General features: G+C 40.4%; 1 protein-coding gene across 5 annotated transcripts in view; it reads right to left on the bottom strand.

Moving 5' to 3' along the window:
• Nucleotides 1-2509: 2509 nt before the first annotated feature.
• Nucleotides 2510-16502, bottom strand: part of ACSL4 (acyl-CoA synthetase long chain family member 4) — a 41397-nt gene continuing 27404 nt past the window's right edge. For all 5 annotated transcript variants that reach the window (XM_054075420.1, XM_054075422.1, XM_054075421.1 and 2 more), the window contains 10 exons: nucleotides 16210-16360; nucleotides 14959-15082; nucleotides 14116-14187; nucleotides 11405-11544; nucleotides 10786-10958; nucleotides 10514-10588; nucleotides 10101-10292; nucleotides 9443-9557; nucleotides 8601-8758; nucleotides 2510-6711 (listed from right to left, as the gene is read on the bottom strand). In XM_054075420.1, coding sequence (XP_053931395.1) covers nucleotides 6554-6711; nucleotides 8601-8758; nucleotides 9443-9557; nucleotides 10101-10292; nucleotides 10514-10588; nucleotides 10786-10958; nucleotides 11405-11544; nucleotides 14116-14187; nucleotides 14959-15082; nucleotides 16210-16360 — 1358 coding nt within the window. In that variant the 3' untranslated portion in view covers nucleotides 2510-6553. The remainder of the gene's footprint in view (nucleotides 6712-8600; nucleotides 8759-9442; nucleotides 9558-10100; nucleotides 10293-10513; nucleotides 10589-10785; nucleotides 10959-11404; nucleotides 11545-14115; nucleotides 14188-14958; nucleotides 15083-16209; nucleotides 16361-16502) is intronic.

The following is a 16502-nucleotide window of genomic DNA, read 5'->3' as shown; positions in this document are numbered from 1 at the left end:
ACACAGTGCCAAGTTTTGATTTGCTTTTCATCATATGTTTGTTGTTGACATGAGCAATTTTCGTGTCATCTTTGCTCTGAAAGTAAGGAGTGTACTTGCCAGTAGGTGCTTCCGATGGACTGCGTGCAGGGGGCCTACAAGGAAGCTGCAGAGGGACTATTCCTGAAGGCTTGTGATAGGATGAGGGGGAACGGGTAAAAACTGGAGAGGGGCAGATTTAGACTGGACATAAGGAGGAATTTCTTCACCATGGGAGTGGTGAGGCCCTGGCCCAGGTTGCCCAGGGAAGCTGTGGCTGCCCCATCCCTGGAGGGGTTCAGGGCCAGGTTGGATGTGCCTTGGGCAGCCTGAGCCAGTGGGAGGTGTCCCTGCCCATGGCAGGGGGTGGAACTGGATGGGCTTTAAGGTCCCTTCCAACCCAAACAAGTCTATGTTTCTAAAGCTGAGTCCAACTCCCTTGTTGGAAGTTCAGCTTGGGCTGTGGTGTGGCACTTGTTTGCAGAGCTCCTAAAGGACTCAGTGTCGCAGTGTTCCTGCTGTCAGAGCAGAGGCCCAAGGTGTTAATAAGGAAAAAAAGTCAGAAGGTGAGAACTACACTATTAGGAGGCAAATATGTTCTGGAACACAGTGAAGTTTGGAGGCTTTGGGAGGTGTAGTAATTACCCTGAGCTGTACAAGGCAGACAGGGCGGTATCGTAGTTTGATGTTGGGGACAGAGTGACCTTGGTTAACTGACTCTGATTAAATTCTATAAAAAACAAGCTGATCAGGAGATGTTGGGTTTGTTAAACCTGAAAGAAAGTAAAGTAGGGCAGGCAGCTATAGAGAGCAATGATCCATTCTTCGTGTTCACTCCCTGGGGGAGCACTCTATTTATAAGAAGCTGAGCTATTTCCAACAGGAAAGGTTTAGGTTAGATACCACATTGCTTAAAAACAAATTCAAACCCCAGCAACATCTCCCAGGGCTGAGACTTTGGTTATGTGCTGGATAATACGTGGACGCCCTACCTGCAGTCAAAGTTGGGATAGTTTTATTCTTAGAGAGGCTTAACAGATGCCTGCTAGAAATAGTCTCACACTGCTTCAGTTCAAGAAGTGCCAAACAGTTTCCTCCACCACTTCCCTATCTGTGTTTTTAAAATGTAAAACTTTCATGGTACGTTTGTGCTTCAGCATTTTAATGAAAGGAGATCATGGTTTGGGGTGGCTCTTTCTTCACAGAAAGAGTCATCGGGCTCTGCAACAGGCTGCCCAGGGAGGGGATTGAGTCACCTTCCCTGGAGGTGTTTAAGGAACGGGTGGATGAAGTGCTTAGGGACATGGTTTAAGGGAGTGTTAGGAATGGTTGGACTTGATGATCCCGTGGGTCCTTTCCAACCTGGTGATTCTATGATTCTATGGTGTCCATGCTCAGGGGCTGGATCTTCAGAAATAATGGGGTAGTGTAGATGTGGTCACAGTTCAGTAACTGGAGACAGGTGAGGTTCGATGCAGAAAAAAGCACATGTAACAAAAGCACAGTGACTTCTGGCTTATCAGTGTTCATTGTTAACCAGGCTGCTGCTGTGCCAGAATGGGAGAACAAGGGGAGGTCTTTTGTTTGGTCGCTTCCTTGCTTTAAAAGTGCAGGTGAGGGCTCCAAGGTTCAGGCACTGTGCCCAGAGCTCCCTTTGCCTAATTTAATTAGCATTGGTCTAATGTCAAGGCTTCACACTGAAGAGTTTTGGTGAAATTATGTGTGATAATCAGCTTTATTAAAACACTTTATCAATATAGAATGGATCAGTTTTTCCTCAAAATATGTCTCTCCCCAGTAAAGGTGTAGCAAGATTCCAGATAGTACAGCTCCCTGTTAAAAAAGCAGTGGTGCAAACACAGTGTTTGTGTCAGAACTCATTTGAATTTAAGGATGTGAAAAAGACAGGACACCAAGTGTGTGTTTAGTATCGCCAGCCCCCTTCCTCCAGGGCTGAGGCAATCCTCCCATGTTAAATACAAAAGCCATTGGTCACCTGCTTTGCAGTAGCACCAAGTTAACTGGAAATATGTTTATTTATTAACCTAGGTAACTTCATGTGGCCGTAGAATACCTGAGCTTTATTCTGTATGCATCCTTCAGAATTCCACGCTAGAAGTGATGAACGATCCAGTGGGTCCTTTCCAACCTAATGATTCTGTGAAGGGACTGCAGGTTTTATTGACTGTTTTGTAAATCACCTTTGTGGCCTCTTATGCAGAAGCAGCACAAGATTTGTTATTTTTAAAAGCTTCTAATGTTTAAATTTTAGCCCCCAGAAGGGAAATGGATTTACTGTCCTGTGAATCGATCTTAGCCATTAGGCAGACTCGGGAAACAAACTAAACACCCAACCAAAACCCAACAAACCTACACCAAACCCAAATAAGAATAAGAATTTATTTCTTGTGTTGCATGTAATTGCAGAATATCACTAATTTTCATCAGAATACGATGTAGTTATTTGAAATTCATTCTGGGATGTGGTAGATTTGGTTTTTTTCTTGGCTGAAAGTTAGTGGCCTTGTGTCCCGTTCCTTACGTAGCCAGAAGGTGCGTGATGGGAGCTGCATCGTGGCTGCCCTGGTGGGCAGCTCCCTACATCGTGTTAACCTCAAAGTCCTCTCAGGCTGTAACGGGCACTAGAACTGCTGGGTTGATTGAGCACCACCTCACCTACTCTTAAGGGAATAACTCATTACTTTCTCTTCCTATACTTTTCTTTAATGACACGTGCAGCGTGGCTGTTGCATTCCATACAGGAAACAGCCTCCGCTCCATGTTGTGTGTCAGAGCTGTTCCTGAAAGGTGTTTGTTTAACCTTCATTGACTCGGAGGTTCTAAAGTCTTTCAGTGTTGGAGACCTTGTGTTCAGGGTTTAGTAAGGAAGTCTCATCATAAATGTCGTTCAGTGTAAATTCACTCTCTTTTCCCACTCTTCCACTGCTGACAGCCCCTCTGTGCCTTTGTGAGGGCAACGCCGTAAGTAGCTGAAGGTTAACCATCTCCTGTCACGTACCTCTCCTCTTCAGGAGAGCTAAACTCAACTATAGTCTTAGAGCAAGTCCAGAGGAGGCCACAAAGATGATCCAAGGGCTGGAGCACCTCCCGTACAAGGATAAACTGAGAGAGTTAGCGTTGTTCAGCCTGGAGAAGTCTCCATGGAGACCTTACATCTTCAGTACTGAAAAGGACTATGGGAAAGCTGGGGAGGGGCTCTTGATCAGAGAGTGCAGGGATTGGATGGGGGTTAATGGTTTAAGATGAAAGAGAAGGAGATTTGGATTAGATATTGGGAAGAAATTTTTTTCCTGTGAGAATGGTGAGGCCCTGGCCCAGGTTGCCCAGAGCAGTGGTGGCTGCCCCATCCCTGGAGGGGTTGAAGGCCAGGTTGGATGAGGCTTTGAGCAACCTGATCCCACTAGGAGGTGTCCCTGCCCATGGCAGGGGGTTGGAACTGGATGGGGCTTTAAGGTCCCTTCCAATACAAACCATTCTATGATTCTATAATCTTTTCACAGATGAAGCTTTCCAGCCCCACTGTAAGCGTAGGTGTGTGCTGGCTTTCTCCAGATGTCCCATGTCTTTTGAAGTAGCTTTGAATCTTGTATCGGACATGCCCAAACTGGATTTTGTTTCTCTTTGAATTTGTTTCTCAGGCTTGGAAGGATGATTTTAAATTCTGAACCTGCTTCTGAACAATGTGCAGCTACTTTGAGCTTTTTTAATAGAGGAACCGCTCCCTCACACCTCAGCCCCATATTGTATCGCCTGTAAATTTCATATAACTTTTGAAATCATAAGCTATCACATCATCTCCATCCTAGTTCCTTGTTTTTAATGTGAGAATGGCATTCTTGCTCATCCTCTGCTTCTTACTTTTCCACAAGCTCTGTCACAGAAGGATTTAAATTCATTAAAAATAGGGATAAAGTTCTTACCAAAGTGCAAGTATTGTATTTGCAAATAATCCCTATATTTGAAGGCAGGCGGATGTAACCTGTGTCCAAAAATGCTCTGTCAATTTGTCTTTTGCAGCACATCCATATTTGGTTCAATTCTTAGAAGAACCAGGTGGACTCTAGGCTTTGTTTTCAGCATCTGTAGTGTGCGCTCGCTGCTGCTGCTCCTCAGAAGCTCTTCTAAGGTCTGCTCAGAGTCTGAAAGAATGTGAGGTGCTCAACAGGAACTAGAGACAACTTGTGCAATATATAAATATTTTTCAGAACACAAATTTGTTGAACCATTTAAACTGTATTCCACTTTTGAAATGTCAACATTGTGTATATCGAAAATAGCAATCTTCAGTCAACCAAGACACAGAAGACACCTGCAGTCAGGATAAAATACATTTCATATAAATACATTCATGGTTTTAAAACCAAAATCATACAGCCTGCTGACAGACCCGTGTACAAGTTCATTTTCTTACATGTTATTTAACTTCCGTGATGCTAACAGGCTGACTAATGGCTATTTAATAGTGACCAATTTTAGACATGGAATAATGGGTAATGAGGCTCTAGGATTGAGTCATTTAAAAAGTTGCTACTGATAGGGGAAGGATTTCCTGTTGTCATAAATCAACTGTATGCTTTAAAATTTTCTTTTTCTAAATAAGCCTTTCCTTGTTCTTTTTAGTAACTGTTGTAGTTCCACTCACTGCAGTAGCTGTTATATACTAGACTCTCTTTTTCCCCTTTCCCTTCAGGGCTCTTGGAAGAGGAGCTGGCAGTGTTCTGGGCTGGCCAGAGAAAATTATGCATGGCGAAGTTTAAAGTTGGTCCCAAGGAGAAGGGAGGGTTTAGTTAATGAATACATAGTCATGATTTATTTTTACTAAAATCTGTTTGAACTGGAAAAAAAGTAAAATACACATACATGCGGTAATGGACAAAATTGCCCTGGAATTGCAAGCTCGTGTGTTCATGAGAAGCATTATACAAAATCTTTTACTTTCTGTACAGTGACAATACCAAATAGTTTTTCTTTTTAACCATCATATACACAACACAAATATTATGAACAGAAATCTATAAATACTTTAAAAAGAATTTGCAATATATAGCAGTTGAGGGCCACAGCTGTACAAAATGTAAGCAACATATATAAAATGATTAAGAAAGTGCAAAGTAGAACAGTATTGAGAGCCTCCACTTCTTATGGCATTTATGGTTCAAGTGTGAAGAGCAAGCGGGGACGCAAGAGCTCAGTTACAATTCAAAAGAAGACACAGTATAGGATTCTGCACACAAATTATGAACTGTTATTAAATTATATCTTCCCACTTCTTCACATCTGACTTCCAGTTAATAGGAGAACATTCTGATACTTAATTTCTGTAAAGAGTGATTTGTCCCTTTTTACAAGTTTCATAAAACAAAGCTTCCCTGGCCACAGGCTGCTTTTCCAGAAGTAAAATGACTACATGGGGAAACTACAGTTGGTTTCTCCTTGCCCCGGTACCTTACCCTATGTAAAAGGTGAACAGAAATATCTTTCCATCGAGTCAATACAGACATTTAGACCCTGATCCTCTAAATGACATCCAAGGAACCTGTGCCATTACTCACATCTGTGTGAAGGTCTAGAGGATCAGGGCCTTAAAAACAAACCCACCAACCACCCCTCAAAAAGCGAACCACAATGCCTTTGAATTTCCAATCTGCTTAGAGACAACTGCCCACCGATTTCACTGCTGTTTGCCAGTGAAGATGCAAGTTTTGCATTCTGCATTCAGGTGATGATTTCTCATCAGTACCTCCTGTAGCAGGGCAGGTCTTTGTTTTCTTTCGTGCGCTGTGTCCTAGTGGAAAGCTCTGCTTGAATTAAAATATAGTAGCAAGTAAAAAGGCATTTCAGTTCAAAATTGAAATAGTTAATTCAACACTTCTGAATGAAATTTCAAATAAGTTGTTTTTAGAAAGCTTTTCGGTTCACCTTTATTTCAGTAAGTGTAGTTCATGTTCTTTTTTAGGCACTGTAAATATTCAAGGTACTAACTGATGTGCAGAAGAATCCATTCTCAAGCAGTACATTATTAGTGATCTCTAGCAAATTCTTGACTAATGTTGTGCTCATTTTCATTTATAAATGGAAAAGGGTAGACTTTGACACACTTTTTTCCTCCCTCGCTAAGTATCTTACTATGTGAGAAGAATCATCACAATTACATTAATTTTTCTCTTTGAAATATAGGCCAGACTTCAGAATGAATTAAAGAGGAGTTGCAAACAGTCTGAATATGCTAGAGAAACAGGAATCAAATTACCTGGTCATACTGCTTCACACAATGATGTCTGTCTCAAAACTGGAGATGATCACATGAAACTCTATGAAGACCATCAGTGCCTAATCTGCTAACGATTAAGATCTGGAGCGTAAGAAACTCTCTATTGTACTCGATAGAGACTATAGAAACATTCATCCATTTGGTATATTTTCTGAACGTGTGATATCTACAGTATACACAGACATCCAAAACTGAGGCATGAGAAGGAACCACCTGCACACCTGTCTGGTCGACCTAATTTGTTTATTTGCCTCCATACATTCTTTCAATGTCGTTGAGGTAATGATTTTTCAGTTCTTTCCTTTTCAGCTTAAAGGCATCTGTTACTAAGCCAGTCTCTGGGGTCCACGGTTCAGGGCTTAATCGTACTTTGATGGGTATTTCAAATCTTTCTAATTTCACTGCAGGGACAAGAAGAAACAAAAGCAGGACAGTGAATACATAGCTGGAAGAAATACTAAAAGTCTAAGGTGAGCACCCTGTGGCTTGTACAACAGGGTGTCCTACTTAATGAAGTAACATTACAGAAGGGCCACAAGCAAATTTAATCTGGTACCAATGCTGAGTGCCAGTTAGCGTGCGAATATTCAAACACCACGGTGTATTTATAGCTTGTATTGGATGCGACACTATAAAATCAAAAGCTTGCAACAGATGAGTGCATAGTCTGAAGATGCAAGGCAACTGTCAGAAGAGGATACGCTAAAATCTTGAGTTGTATCTTAATTACAGGAATGTCATAATAATTAGATTAAGTCAGACTAGTCAGATGTTCTTCATATTTAAATAATAATGAAGTATTTCTATACTTTCCATGGCTAAATCATTCCCAAGTTTTTCCTTCCTAAGAGTATTTTTAGAGTTCAAAAGGAAGAGACTTCTCTGTTTTTGGTACATTAGTCACTTATTTTCCCTTCAGCTGGAAGCAGCGGCTTGGCTGGTGCACAGCCTCACCGCAACCGAAGCTGCTTCTCTCTCTTGACCAGGCAAAAGGCCGAAGAGGAGAAGCAGGGGAGGAGGAAGGTAACTGCCTCGGGGACAGCGTGCAGGTGCCTGTGTGCAACCCTTGATCGACGGTGCTGTCACCTCCTGCGCACAGGTCTATAACGGCATCCCACATGTAGACTCGCAGCTGAATTTCTAGAAGTGGTGGCAGCACAGCCTCGAGGTGGCAGCAAACACTGACAGTTGGGACCCAGAAGCTCTTCTGTCTCTCTGCCTTCAAACTGGTATTGTAATGGCCTTGTTTATTTTATTTAGATAGCTGCCTGCTCGTGATGAAGGTGCATTATGCTTCGCTAAAAGGGATAATATTCTCTTTAAAATAGTTTCGGAAAGAAGTTTCAAACGCGTTGGTTGTATCTCAATGGTACATTGCTATCTAGGAGGCAGTAAGAATCTATAAGCAAAATTTTTTGAGTAAACAAAGCTATATGGGTAGTAATTTTCCTAGCTCGTGACAGAAAAACACAAATTAAAATGTTCAAACCCAAGCCTGAGACCTACAGATCAATTCATTTTTTTTAAAGGCAAAATTTAATATTGCCTTTCGTTCTTGTGTTCTCTGTTTCAAAAGGCAGAGTCTTCTCTCTACAATCCGACAGGCGGTGCTTAGCGTGTGCTTAAGTCCAGTTTTATTACTTGTATGAGATGCCAAGTGCTTTAGAGACTTCTTCCCTCAGTTAGTTCGTTAATTTTGTTATTTTTTTGGCCCCAGGAAGGACTGATGAGGCATTTGATCATTCAGCAAGGAATAGCAGGCTTTTAAGCCATTACAACCACGAAGATCATGGTTGTTTAGACCAGTAGAGGGCAAAGTTGACATGGCCTCAAGTTGCACCAGGGGAGGTTCAGATTAGATATTAGTAAACATTTCTTGCCTGGAATGGGCTGCCCAGGGCAGTGGCGGAGTCTCCATTCCTGAGGGTATTTAAAAGATGGCTAGATGAGGTGTTCAGAGATACAGTTTAGTAGTCTAAACTTCCCTTCCAAACTGACAGCTCCTTTTGACCTTATTCTAACTGTATTAGACAAGCAACCTGCCTCTCAAAATTAGTTGGGGAAAAAAAAAATCTCTGATTTTTTTGAAAATAAAGTAGTTAACATGACCAAAAAGCATATCAGTTCCTGGGATAATAGGCAACAATTCGATGTAGGCTTTGCCTCTGATTAGACTATTAAGTTTTGGCAGATACAGAGGCAACAGGAAGAAGAAAGAGCAGTTAGTGAGGAACACTTCTGCTGGGTAAGCACCAAGAGATTGGCTAGCACTATATCCCGCTTTACTTACTCTTGTTTGCCACTTCTTTAATCTCTCGCAGTATTTCGGCTTCCATTACAGGGTTGTTACAGATATCCACCCAGCTTCCACTGATGCCCTTCTGCTCAGCTAATGCCATCAGCTTCTTCTGATTAGGAACCACAAAACTGATCACGTAAGACTGGTCGCTACCGCAGGATGGCAAAAGGAAGAAAAAGAGTTGAGACTTCCATTTCAGGGCATAAAATACTTCCTTGATGTTATATACACAGGTCCAGAGTGCTTTTTGAACTGTAGCTATTCCCCCATACAGAACCCTTCGTGTACATTAATGCTTCACAACTGACGATTAATCAAGTTATTCTAAGTTGTTTTACAACATTAGGGTTGATCGCTATTGTGCTTTACCGCAACTCCACGAATGCACACCTCTGTTTAGCCAGTTCCTCAGTTTCCCTTTATGTGGTGTGTTTAAGTTGAAGGGAGGGAGAGACTGGAACTATTTCCAAAACTCAGTGGAGAACCCTGGATCATGTGCAAAGTGTCCAGATTAACTTTTTTTTTTTTTTTTCTGACAGAAAGCCAAAAGATGTGGTAAATATAATGATGCCGGTTTGGGGAAGGGGTAGGATGGAACTGGAGTGTATTAGGATAGGAGAAATGCCAACAGAAAAACACAGGGCATTTCTTCATGCTTTAGGGAATCTGGGCACCTGCGCTACTTCAGAGATGCTCTTTAGAACTTGCACTCTGGCGGGGTGGGTTGTTCGATGGAAACCATGGAAAACTACAACATGTCATCAGAAAAGTGGGTCAGAGCCCATATTTCATGTTTACTCTAAATGGAGTTTCTAAATCAACGCCACTCTTACCTTTTGGCATATGCACAGATATTGTCAATCAACGGACAGTTCTTCAGTGCTGCCTCGACTTTGCCCAGAGATACGTATTCTCCTGCTTGGAGCTTTACCAGGTCTTTCTTACGATCTAGGAATTAAGAAGGAAGGAATAAGAAAAAGCTTGTTCCACTTAAACTTTTGCATTTCCACGCTCATTTGCAAAGCCACTATATATGTATTTGCGCAATGCTATGCAAGATTCTTAATAAATATGAATTAAAGCATCTTAATTAAAGATTTAAAGTGGCTGATAGCATGTACATACTCTGCCAATTTCATGAAGGCTGCTGCAAAAAAGTTTCTATGGCACTACACTTGTCACACACCTTGTATGAAAGTGATGGGAACTCATTTTAAAGCTTTGTAATTGATACAAAAAATTAATCTTACATTTATTCTATAAAGTCCATGTGCTAAATTTAGATAGTGATAATGTCACAGGAAACAGCATTACTTCTAAAATTTTTCTACAGCTGGGAGGACTTTTAGGAATGCGTTTTACACCACGATTCCCCAAGCACATAACCTGAAGTAGATTAGCCCTGGCAAAGCCATGAGTATCCACAGCATGCTTATAATTGTTTAGTCAAGATCTTGCAATATTATTAATATATCGAAAATTGATGCCAACCTATGATCTGCAGGCACCCATCTGGATGAAATTCCCCTATATCTCCTGTACAGAACCATCTCTGACCATTCTCATCAATGGAGAAATCTTCTGTTGTCTTCTCTTCGTTTTTAAAATATCCCATTGAGACATTAGGTCCACCGATGATAATTTCTCCTCTAGGATTAGGCTTGTCTCTGTTAGTATAGCCCCCTGAAAACAAGAGAATCCCCACACGATTACTTTTAACTTACGTATTCTGCTGCCAAGAAAACATTTTCAAACTCCAGCTTGAAGTTAATGCACACAAACTGATGACTACTATAAAGAACAATTACTTCATCTGCTAGACCTAACTAAGCCAATGGACAAAGAAACCAGTGAAGCAGTGGTTCAATTAGTTACTCTGAAATCAAAATATTTAATATTCTCACCTTCTTGCCAGTCTCTCAGTTTTATTTCACAACAAATAAGGGGTGCTCCAACTCTGCCAGTGCTGTAATCAGCAACTTAGGAGAGAGAACAAGGAAGAATACAAAGATTTTTGTCATTTGAAATGTAAACTCAAACCATAAATCAGGCAGTAGCCTATCTCAAATTACTTTATTGCAGTGAAGAACTATGGCTACTTTAACTTTACAGCCCCCCACCAAACCCTCACACACACATATATATTAAATTATATATTTCCAGAAGCATTAGCTACCTTCTGTAATTGTTCCAGCTCCACATGTTTCTGTTAGTCCATAGCCTTGACCAACGGGACAGCAGAAACAGATGTTCATGAATCTCTGTGTCTGAGGTGAGAGTGGTGCTCCTCCAGAAAGCATCATACGGACATTCCCTCCCAGGAGTGCCTTGACTTTTTTAAACAATAGTCTTGAAAGAAGGAAAAAAAAAAAAAGCATTAAAAAACATTCACTTAGCTCACTTTGATAAAAGAAAGAGACCTATCTATCCCTCCTATCTAGAACACCTTAAAAATTAACGTTATCGCAGACTTTCAGTGGGCAGCAGGGATAATCTTGCGTAATGCTTGGAGGTGGCAGAATTCCTGTAACTGAACTGAACAAACATTCCAGTTTTATTACGAAAAAAAGCAATCCAACGAAAACTAGCTAGTCATCTGTTTGGAAGATTAGTCATTCCTGCCTCTAAATATCTTATCCGTTTCCAGTAAGAACTTGGATCATTTCAGTTATTCATTAGGTGATTTTTGTGCGTTGGATGGGAATTGTCTGATGTCAGCTTGGATGATTATTCTTCTAGACTGTCTTACCAAATCATAAGGCAAAAGGTACATTTGGACCTTCAGTTATACTTACATGTTACACAGGGGCGCATCATATCCCCTCTTGATTTGTTCCAATTTGTAGTCATAGCCTATCTTGAACAGAGTTCTCTGAATATAGTTCATCTCTTGAACTTTACTCATCACATTTTTATAAATTCTGTCCATTATTTCCTACAAAGCATTAAAAAAAAGCAAGGAAAGTTACCACACAGAATAGACCAGCATGTGTAAATTAAATTCCACGTTAAGAATAAAATTAAAGCCCCTTATTATTCTTTCTTCCTCTAGAATGGAGAAGACAGTTAGGCAATGCTTATGTAATGCTTTTAACGGGTGATCAATTAGTCCATTTATAGAGCATCACAGCTTGGAGCTCTTTGAAACGAGTGGAATGAAATATTGAAAATGCAGTAGAAAATTAGCGACTGAGCCTTGCTTTTCTCCATTTGTTTTTTTTCTTTTCACACCTGAATCACCAGAGAGGAAGAACCCTCGTGCTGTAGTACATACCTGATATTAGACAACTTGCCTGGCATGAGGCAGACAGTGAGTCGAGGCACAGCAACCTCTGCAGGTCTCGGGCACACTGCAGTAATTCTTAGTACCTCTTGTGTTCCTACAAACGGCTTTCTAAACATCGGATTTGGTTTTCAAATACTTTCCAGCCCTCATTCTGAAGTTGTCTGCTCTATCAGCCACAGCCACAGGGCCTGGATAACACACCACGCTGGAATAAAGCTCGCTATGTCATTGCTTCCATTATCGGTAACATCTTAACCTGTACTTGACGTGACAAACTGATTTAGAGATTGTTGAATTCCAGTTTAACTAAATCACTTTGTTAAAGGTTAGTGTACGCCATGTGGGATTTATTGTGTTTAGGAGTCCTGATGTTGTACTTGATCCACGGCATCTGGCAAGCACAAAGGAATGAACTAAGACATTTCAGTTCACCACTTCCTTTTCCAAGATGAGTTTTTCAGCTTTCAGAGCAAAGCAGTTGCAGTAATTCCAATTACTTACAAAAATCCCCACAATTCTATCACAGAGGAGAAATTAATTTTCATTACAATAATAAGCTTACGATCACTAACATACACAGAACTTAAACAGCGTTTGGTCTGATGAAGTATTTAACAGAGTTTTTAAGGGTTGGTTCCTTCAAGTTTGTTACAGAGCACATTGTTTTAAGCATTCATAGGCTTTCTAACAAAAGCCAAATTAATATTGAAAAGAAAGCTTAAGAAAATGATGCATTTTAGTATTTTGATCTCTACTATTTCAAAGTCTTATTAGAAACCACTCCCGTCAGTGCTTTTGATTAGTTCCTTCAGATGTTCATGATTGGGATTTAGACAAACTAAAACTTCAGTAAAACTGTACACTATTTTCAGCCCAGTTTAGCTGCAGAATATCATCTCATTTCCAAAAACCAGACAGGTATCTTAAAGCAGAATGAATTGTAGCTTTTTGGAAAGTTTACAGAAGCGTGACAAGTTATTCAGAATTACAAAGGTTTGAGGGAACTATTAACCCTTATTACAATGTTCTGATTAAAACGAATACGTAGAAATATTCACATGAATAATCACAATCAATTCCCATGAAGCCACCTGCATGGATAACTATATATTTTTTGCACTTGCATGAAATATAGTCCTTCCAAGACGGATTATGATCATATTTAAACTTTATGCTGGTTTTGCCAGTAGTCTAGCATTTGAGTTTTCCCCAGGAAATGAATTTAAATGGATACTTTAAAAAAAACGGGGGTTCTGAGACATTAATTTTTACTTGGTTACTTATGAAGAAAACTATATCTATGCCATTATTATTTTATAAAACAAAAAATATGTAAGTGAGTAATTGATTTAAAACCTCTTGGCTATTTCCACAAGATGCTGCAGAACAACCAAATCCGACTAAACTCACTTTTCTTGAATGAGATTAAATTCTCCTCCCACTCACCACCACCAGGTGGCAAAAGCTGGTGGTACCAGTCTTAAGAGCCAAAGATGTGCTCTGATCATAAAAGAAGCGGGTGTGCTCCAGGGACAGAGAAGGAAGGTTTTTGCCTTAAAAAGACACCCACATTTGTGTGTTTTTCACATAGTGCTAAGATCTTGTAGAATGCAGAAGCCTGGTGACCCAAAGACCAAGGTAAGCTACAGAAGCAAGAAGAGTTAAGTGTTTCCTGATCATTTCTTCTTATAAGAGACTAAACATGGGCTGCTGAGCCTAAGAACAGCAAGAGAGGCTTTGCCTAAGTGTTATCATGGAGAGAAGCAGCTGAGATTGAGCACCGCAGCAACTGTGGCAGCACAGCTTCGTTTGCAGAGCCCTTTAACCCAACCAAACGCCCATATCTTAGTGTCCATCTCTCAGCCAAGGCCACCCTTCTTCCTCCCTGTGCAAAAAGGAGTTTCAGACTGCAAACGTCAAAGGCTTCCTGTATCCTGTTGTTGTATCAGTAGCCCAGTAAAGGATTACTTGTAACTATTAAAACACATTTACAGTTTTGGATCAGAAAGGGCTTGGCTTCAGCGCACACACATTCTTGGGCTCATCTGCAGCATCAGTACTCGGCTCAAGCAATGACAACAAATTTCTGTATTCTGCTTTTTTCCTTTTAGTGACAGTTACTTACACATGAAGAGAGAAAAAAAAGTAAATAGCTTTTTCAGCATGAAAAAGATAGAAAGCATCATTTTTCGTTAACCGTATCTGCTTCTGTGTACTTACAGGCACAGCTGCCATCAGTGTAGGTTTCAGTACAGTACAATCTCCTTTGCTTCCCTTCTTGATTTTACTTGACTGTAAGAGGGAAAAAAATGTCAATCTATGAATCTGAAAATGAAGCAGCTCTTTAGAAAAAGACTAAAAAAAAACCAGGTGATATATTAGCACTGTTTAGATCTTTTCCCTCTTCCTCCAAAAAAAAACATTTCCTTTGTAAATATTTTCTTCTTTCATTGTGATGGAAAAAGTAGTGTTTAACAACAAATTCAACCAAAATACTAGATGTTTTACAAGCCCAGCCTGGTTAAGTCCACTTTGTATATCCAACTTACTTCCTCTAGCATCTGCTTTCTCCTTCCTCCAGGAGTTTCTTTTGCCTGATGCAATCTGTACACCAGCAAAACATACAGAAGCATTCTTTTCCACATTAATTTGCTCTTATTTATCTTAATTATTAAATGGAAAAAGGAAAGGTTTAAACAGAAGATCGACAGTAACTGGATAAAGGACTGATAAAGTGAGACCAAAACCTCAAACCCACTTTACACAGTCTCATGCTCAGCTAATCTATTAATAGCTGTTCTTATCCTGATAACCTAATAAACATGCATAGCACTGGGTTTCTTTTAGATTTCCCAAGTATCATAGAAGTAAAGGTTTTAATAAGACTTATATGGTATAAGCTGCTACTATAGTTCACCAGGAACATTAATTTGTGTTATTTTCTGAAAACAAAATTACGTTTCTGAAGTGTGCCGTATGCATCAGCGTTTCTTTAATGAACTAAGCAAGGAGAATGCAGACTGCAAAAGCTAAAGTTTGCTCTTCTTCCCCCTTGCTCCTCACCTGATCTGACAGTGTGAGTGGAGAGGAATAGCCAATCCTGCAACCGTAAGTGATGCAAGAAATTTCTGCTGTCAGTTCCAATACGTGAGCCAGAGGCAAATAACCAATGTAAGTATCCTTGGGTCTGGGAAAGGAAAGGATTATCTAATTAACAATGATGCACGAGTGGACTGAAAATACTGCTCAACAGTTTTATTGTGTGCTTAGTTACTTTTTGCAAGACTTGGATCACAAGTGAGCCTTATTCTTCTGCACGCAAGGGTGTGATGTCAAACCACAGATAAACAAAATCCTACCTCACTGAAATCAGTATGAATTATAGGATTTGCCTTATGTTTTGGAAACTCAAAGACCCCTCAGTGCCCCAGTGCTATTTCCTCTCTTTAGGGGAGATTTCATTCCAGGTACCAAATTAAAGATGAAATCCCTATGTTTTAAAATAATCAACAACTATTTACAAATCTTTAACAGTCATCATAGCGTCGCCTTCTGAGATATATAAGTAGAAAGAGAGCTGACCACCAAAGTACGGAGGGTTTAGTTCAGGAAATCATTTCTCGGAGATCTCTCAGCAAGAAATTCAGAGCTGTTGCTTAACAGCAGCTTTTGGCACCAAGTCAGAAGTGGGTTTATATCGTATCACAAAGGGGGTTCAGCAACACAGCTGACTACAGCTATTAAACCTTTCATCAATGCAGTGACACACCCGCATTAATGAAAAATCCCCTCAAAATATTAGCATGAGGGAGTTTGCAGTTGGTTTTACTCTCATCAGTGCACAATTTGTTGCTTTTCTGCTCGTGAAGTACACCTGAGCAGACCCTGCGTGCGTTATCCATCCAGCCCATGGTGTGGCAGGCTCTAACACACCTCCTAAAGTGATTCTAGCTGCCTGAAAAAATCTGAAAAAACCTTCCCAAACTTGACGAGATGAAGAATCTGCCTATCTGGTGGCATCTTCTGATGCGCAAGCAAGTGCAAAAATCCATCACGGACCTAAAACTGAGGGTAATAATAAAAAAAAGTAGAAACAACACGCGAGATGAGGTAGCAGGGTGTCCTTTTCAAACAACAGGGTAAGATCACAAGCACAAGATACATTTCTTATAAATTCAAAAATGGCAAGCTCACAATAAAGATTAAATTGGGTAACACCTGATGCCAGCAAGAGACTTTCTATACCCTTGTGTACTTTTGGAGGTTGTGTTTTATCTCTCCATATGTATGGCAACTAAGTGCTTCTTCTCTTACCCCAGTCCAGGTATTCTCTCACACTGTCCGGTCATTCCAGCTATTAAGTTTTTATGCATCATCATCACTCCTTTAGGTCTCCCAGTAGAGCCACTGGTATACATCACTAAAGCCAAGTCCGTGGGAACAGGTCTGCTTGGCAGAACGCTTGCTACAAAAGGCAGGAGGAAAATTGTTATTAATTCTTATCTACTTTCTAAATTGTTATTTCTGACGGAAAGCAGATTTTGTAAGGCATGACAAGTATTTGGGCCTCTACACAACCTGGGTGATACCTTTCCCGTTATGTCTTA

The sequence above is a fragment of the Cuculus canorus genome, chromosome 10 (assembly GCF_017976375.1).
Source record: "Cuculus canorus isolate bCucCan1 chromosome 10, bCucCan1.pri, whole genome shotgun sequence".
NCBI lineage: Eukaryota > Metazoa > Chordata > Aves > Cuculiformes > Cuculidae > Cuculus > Cuculus canorus.
Note: the sequence above shows the minus strand (reverse complement) of the source record. Positions and strands in the feature narration are given on the sequence as shown.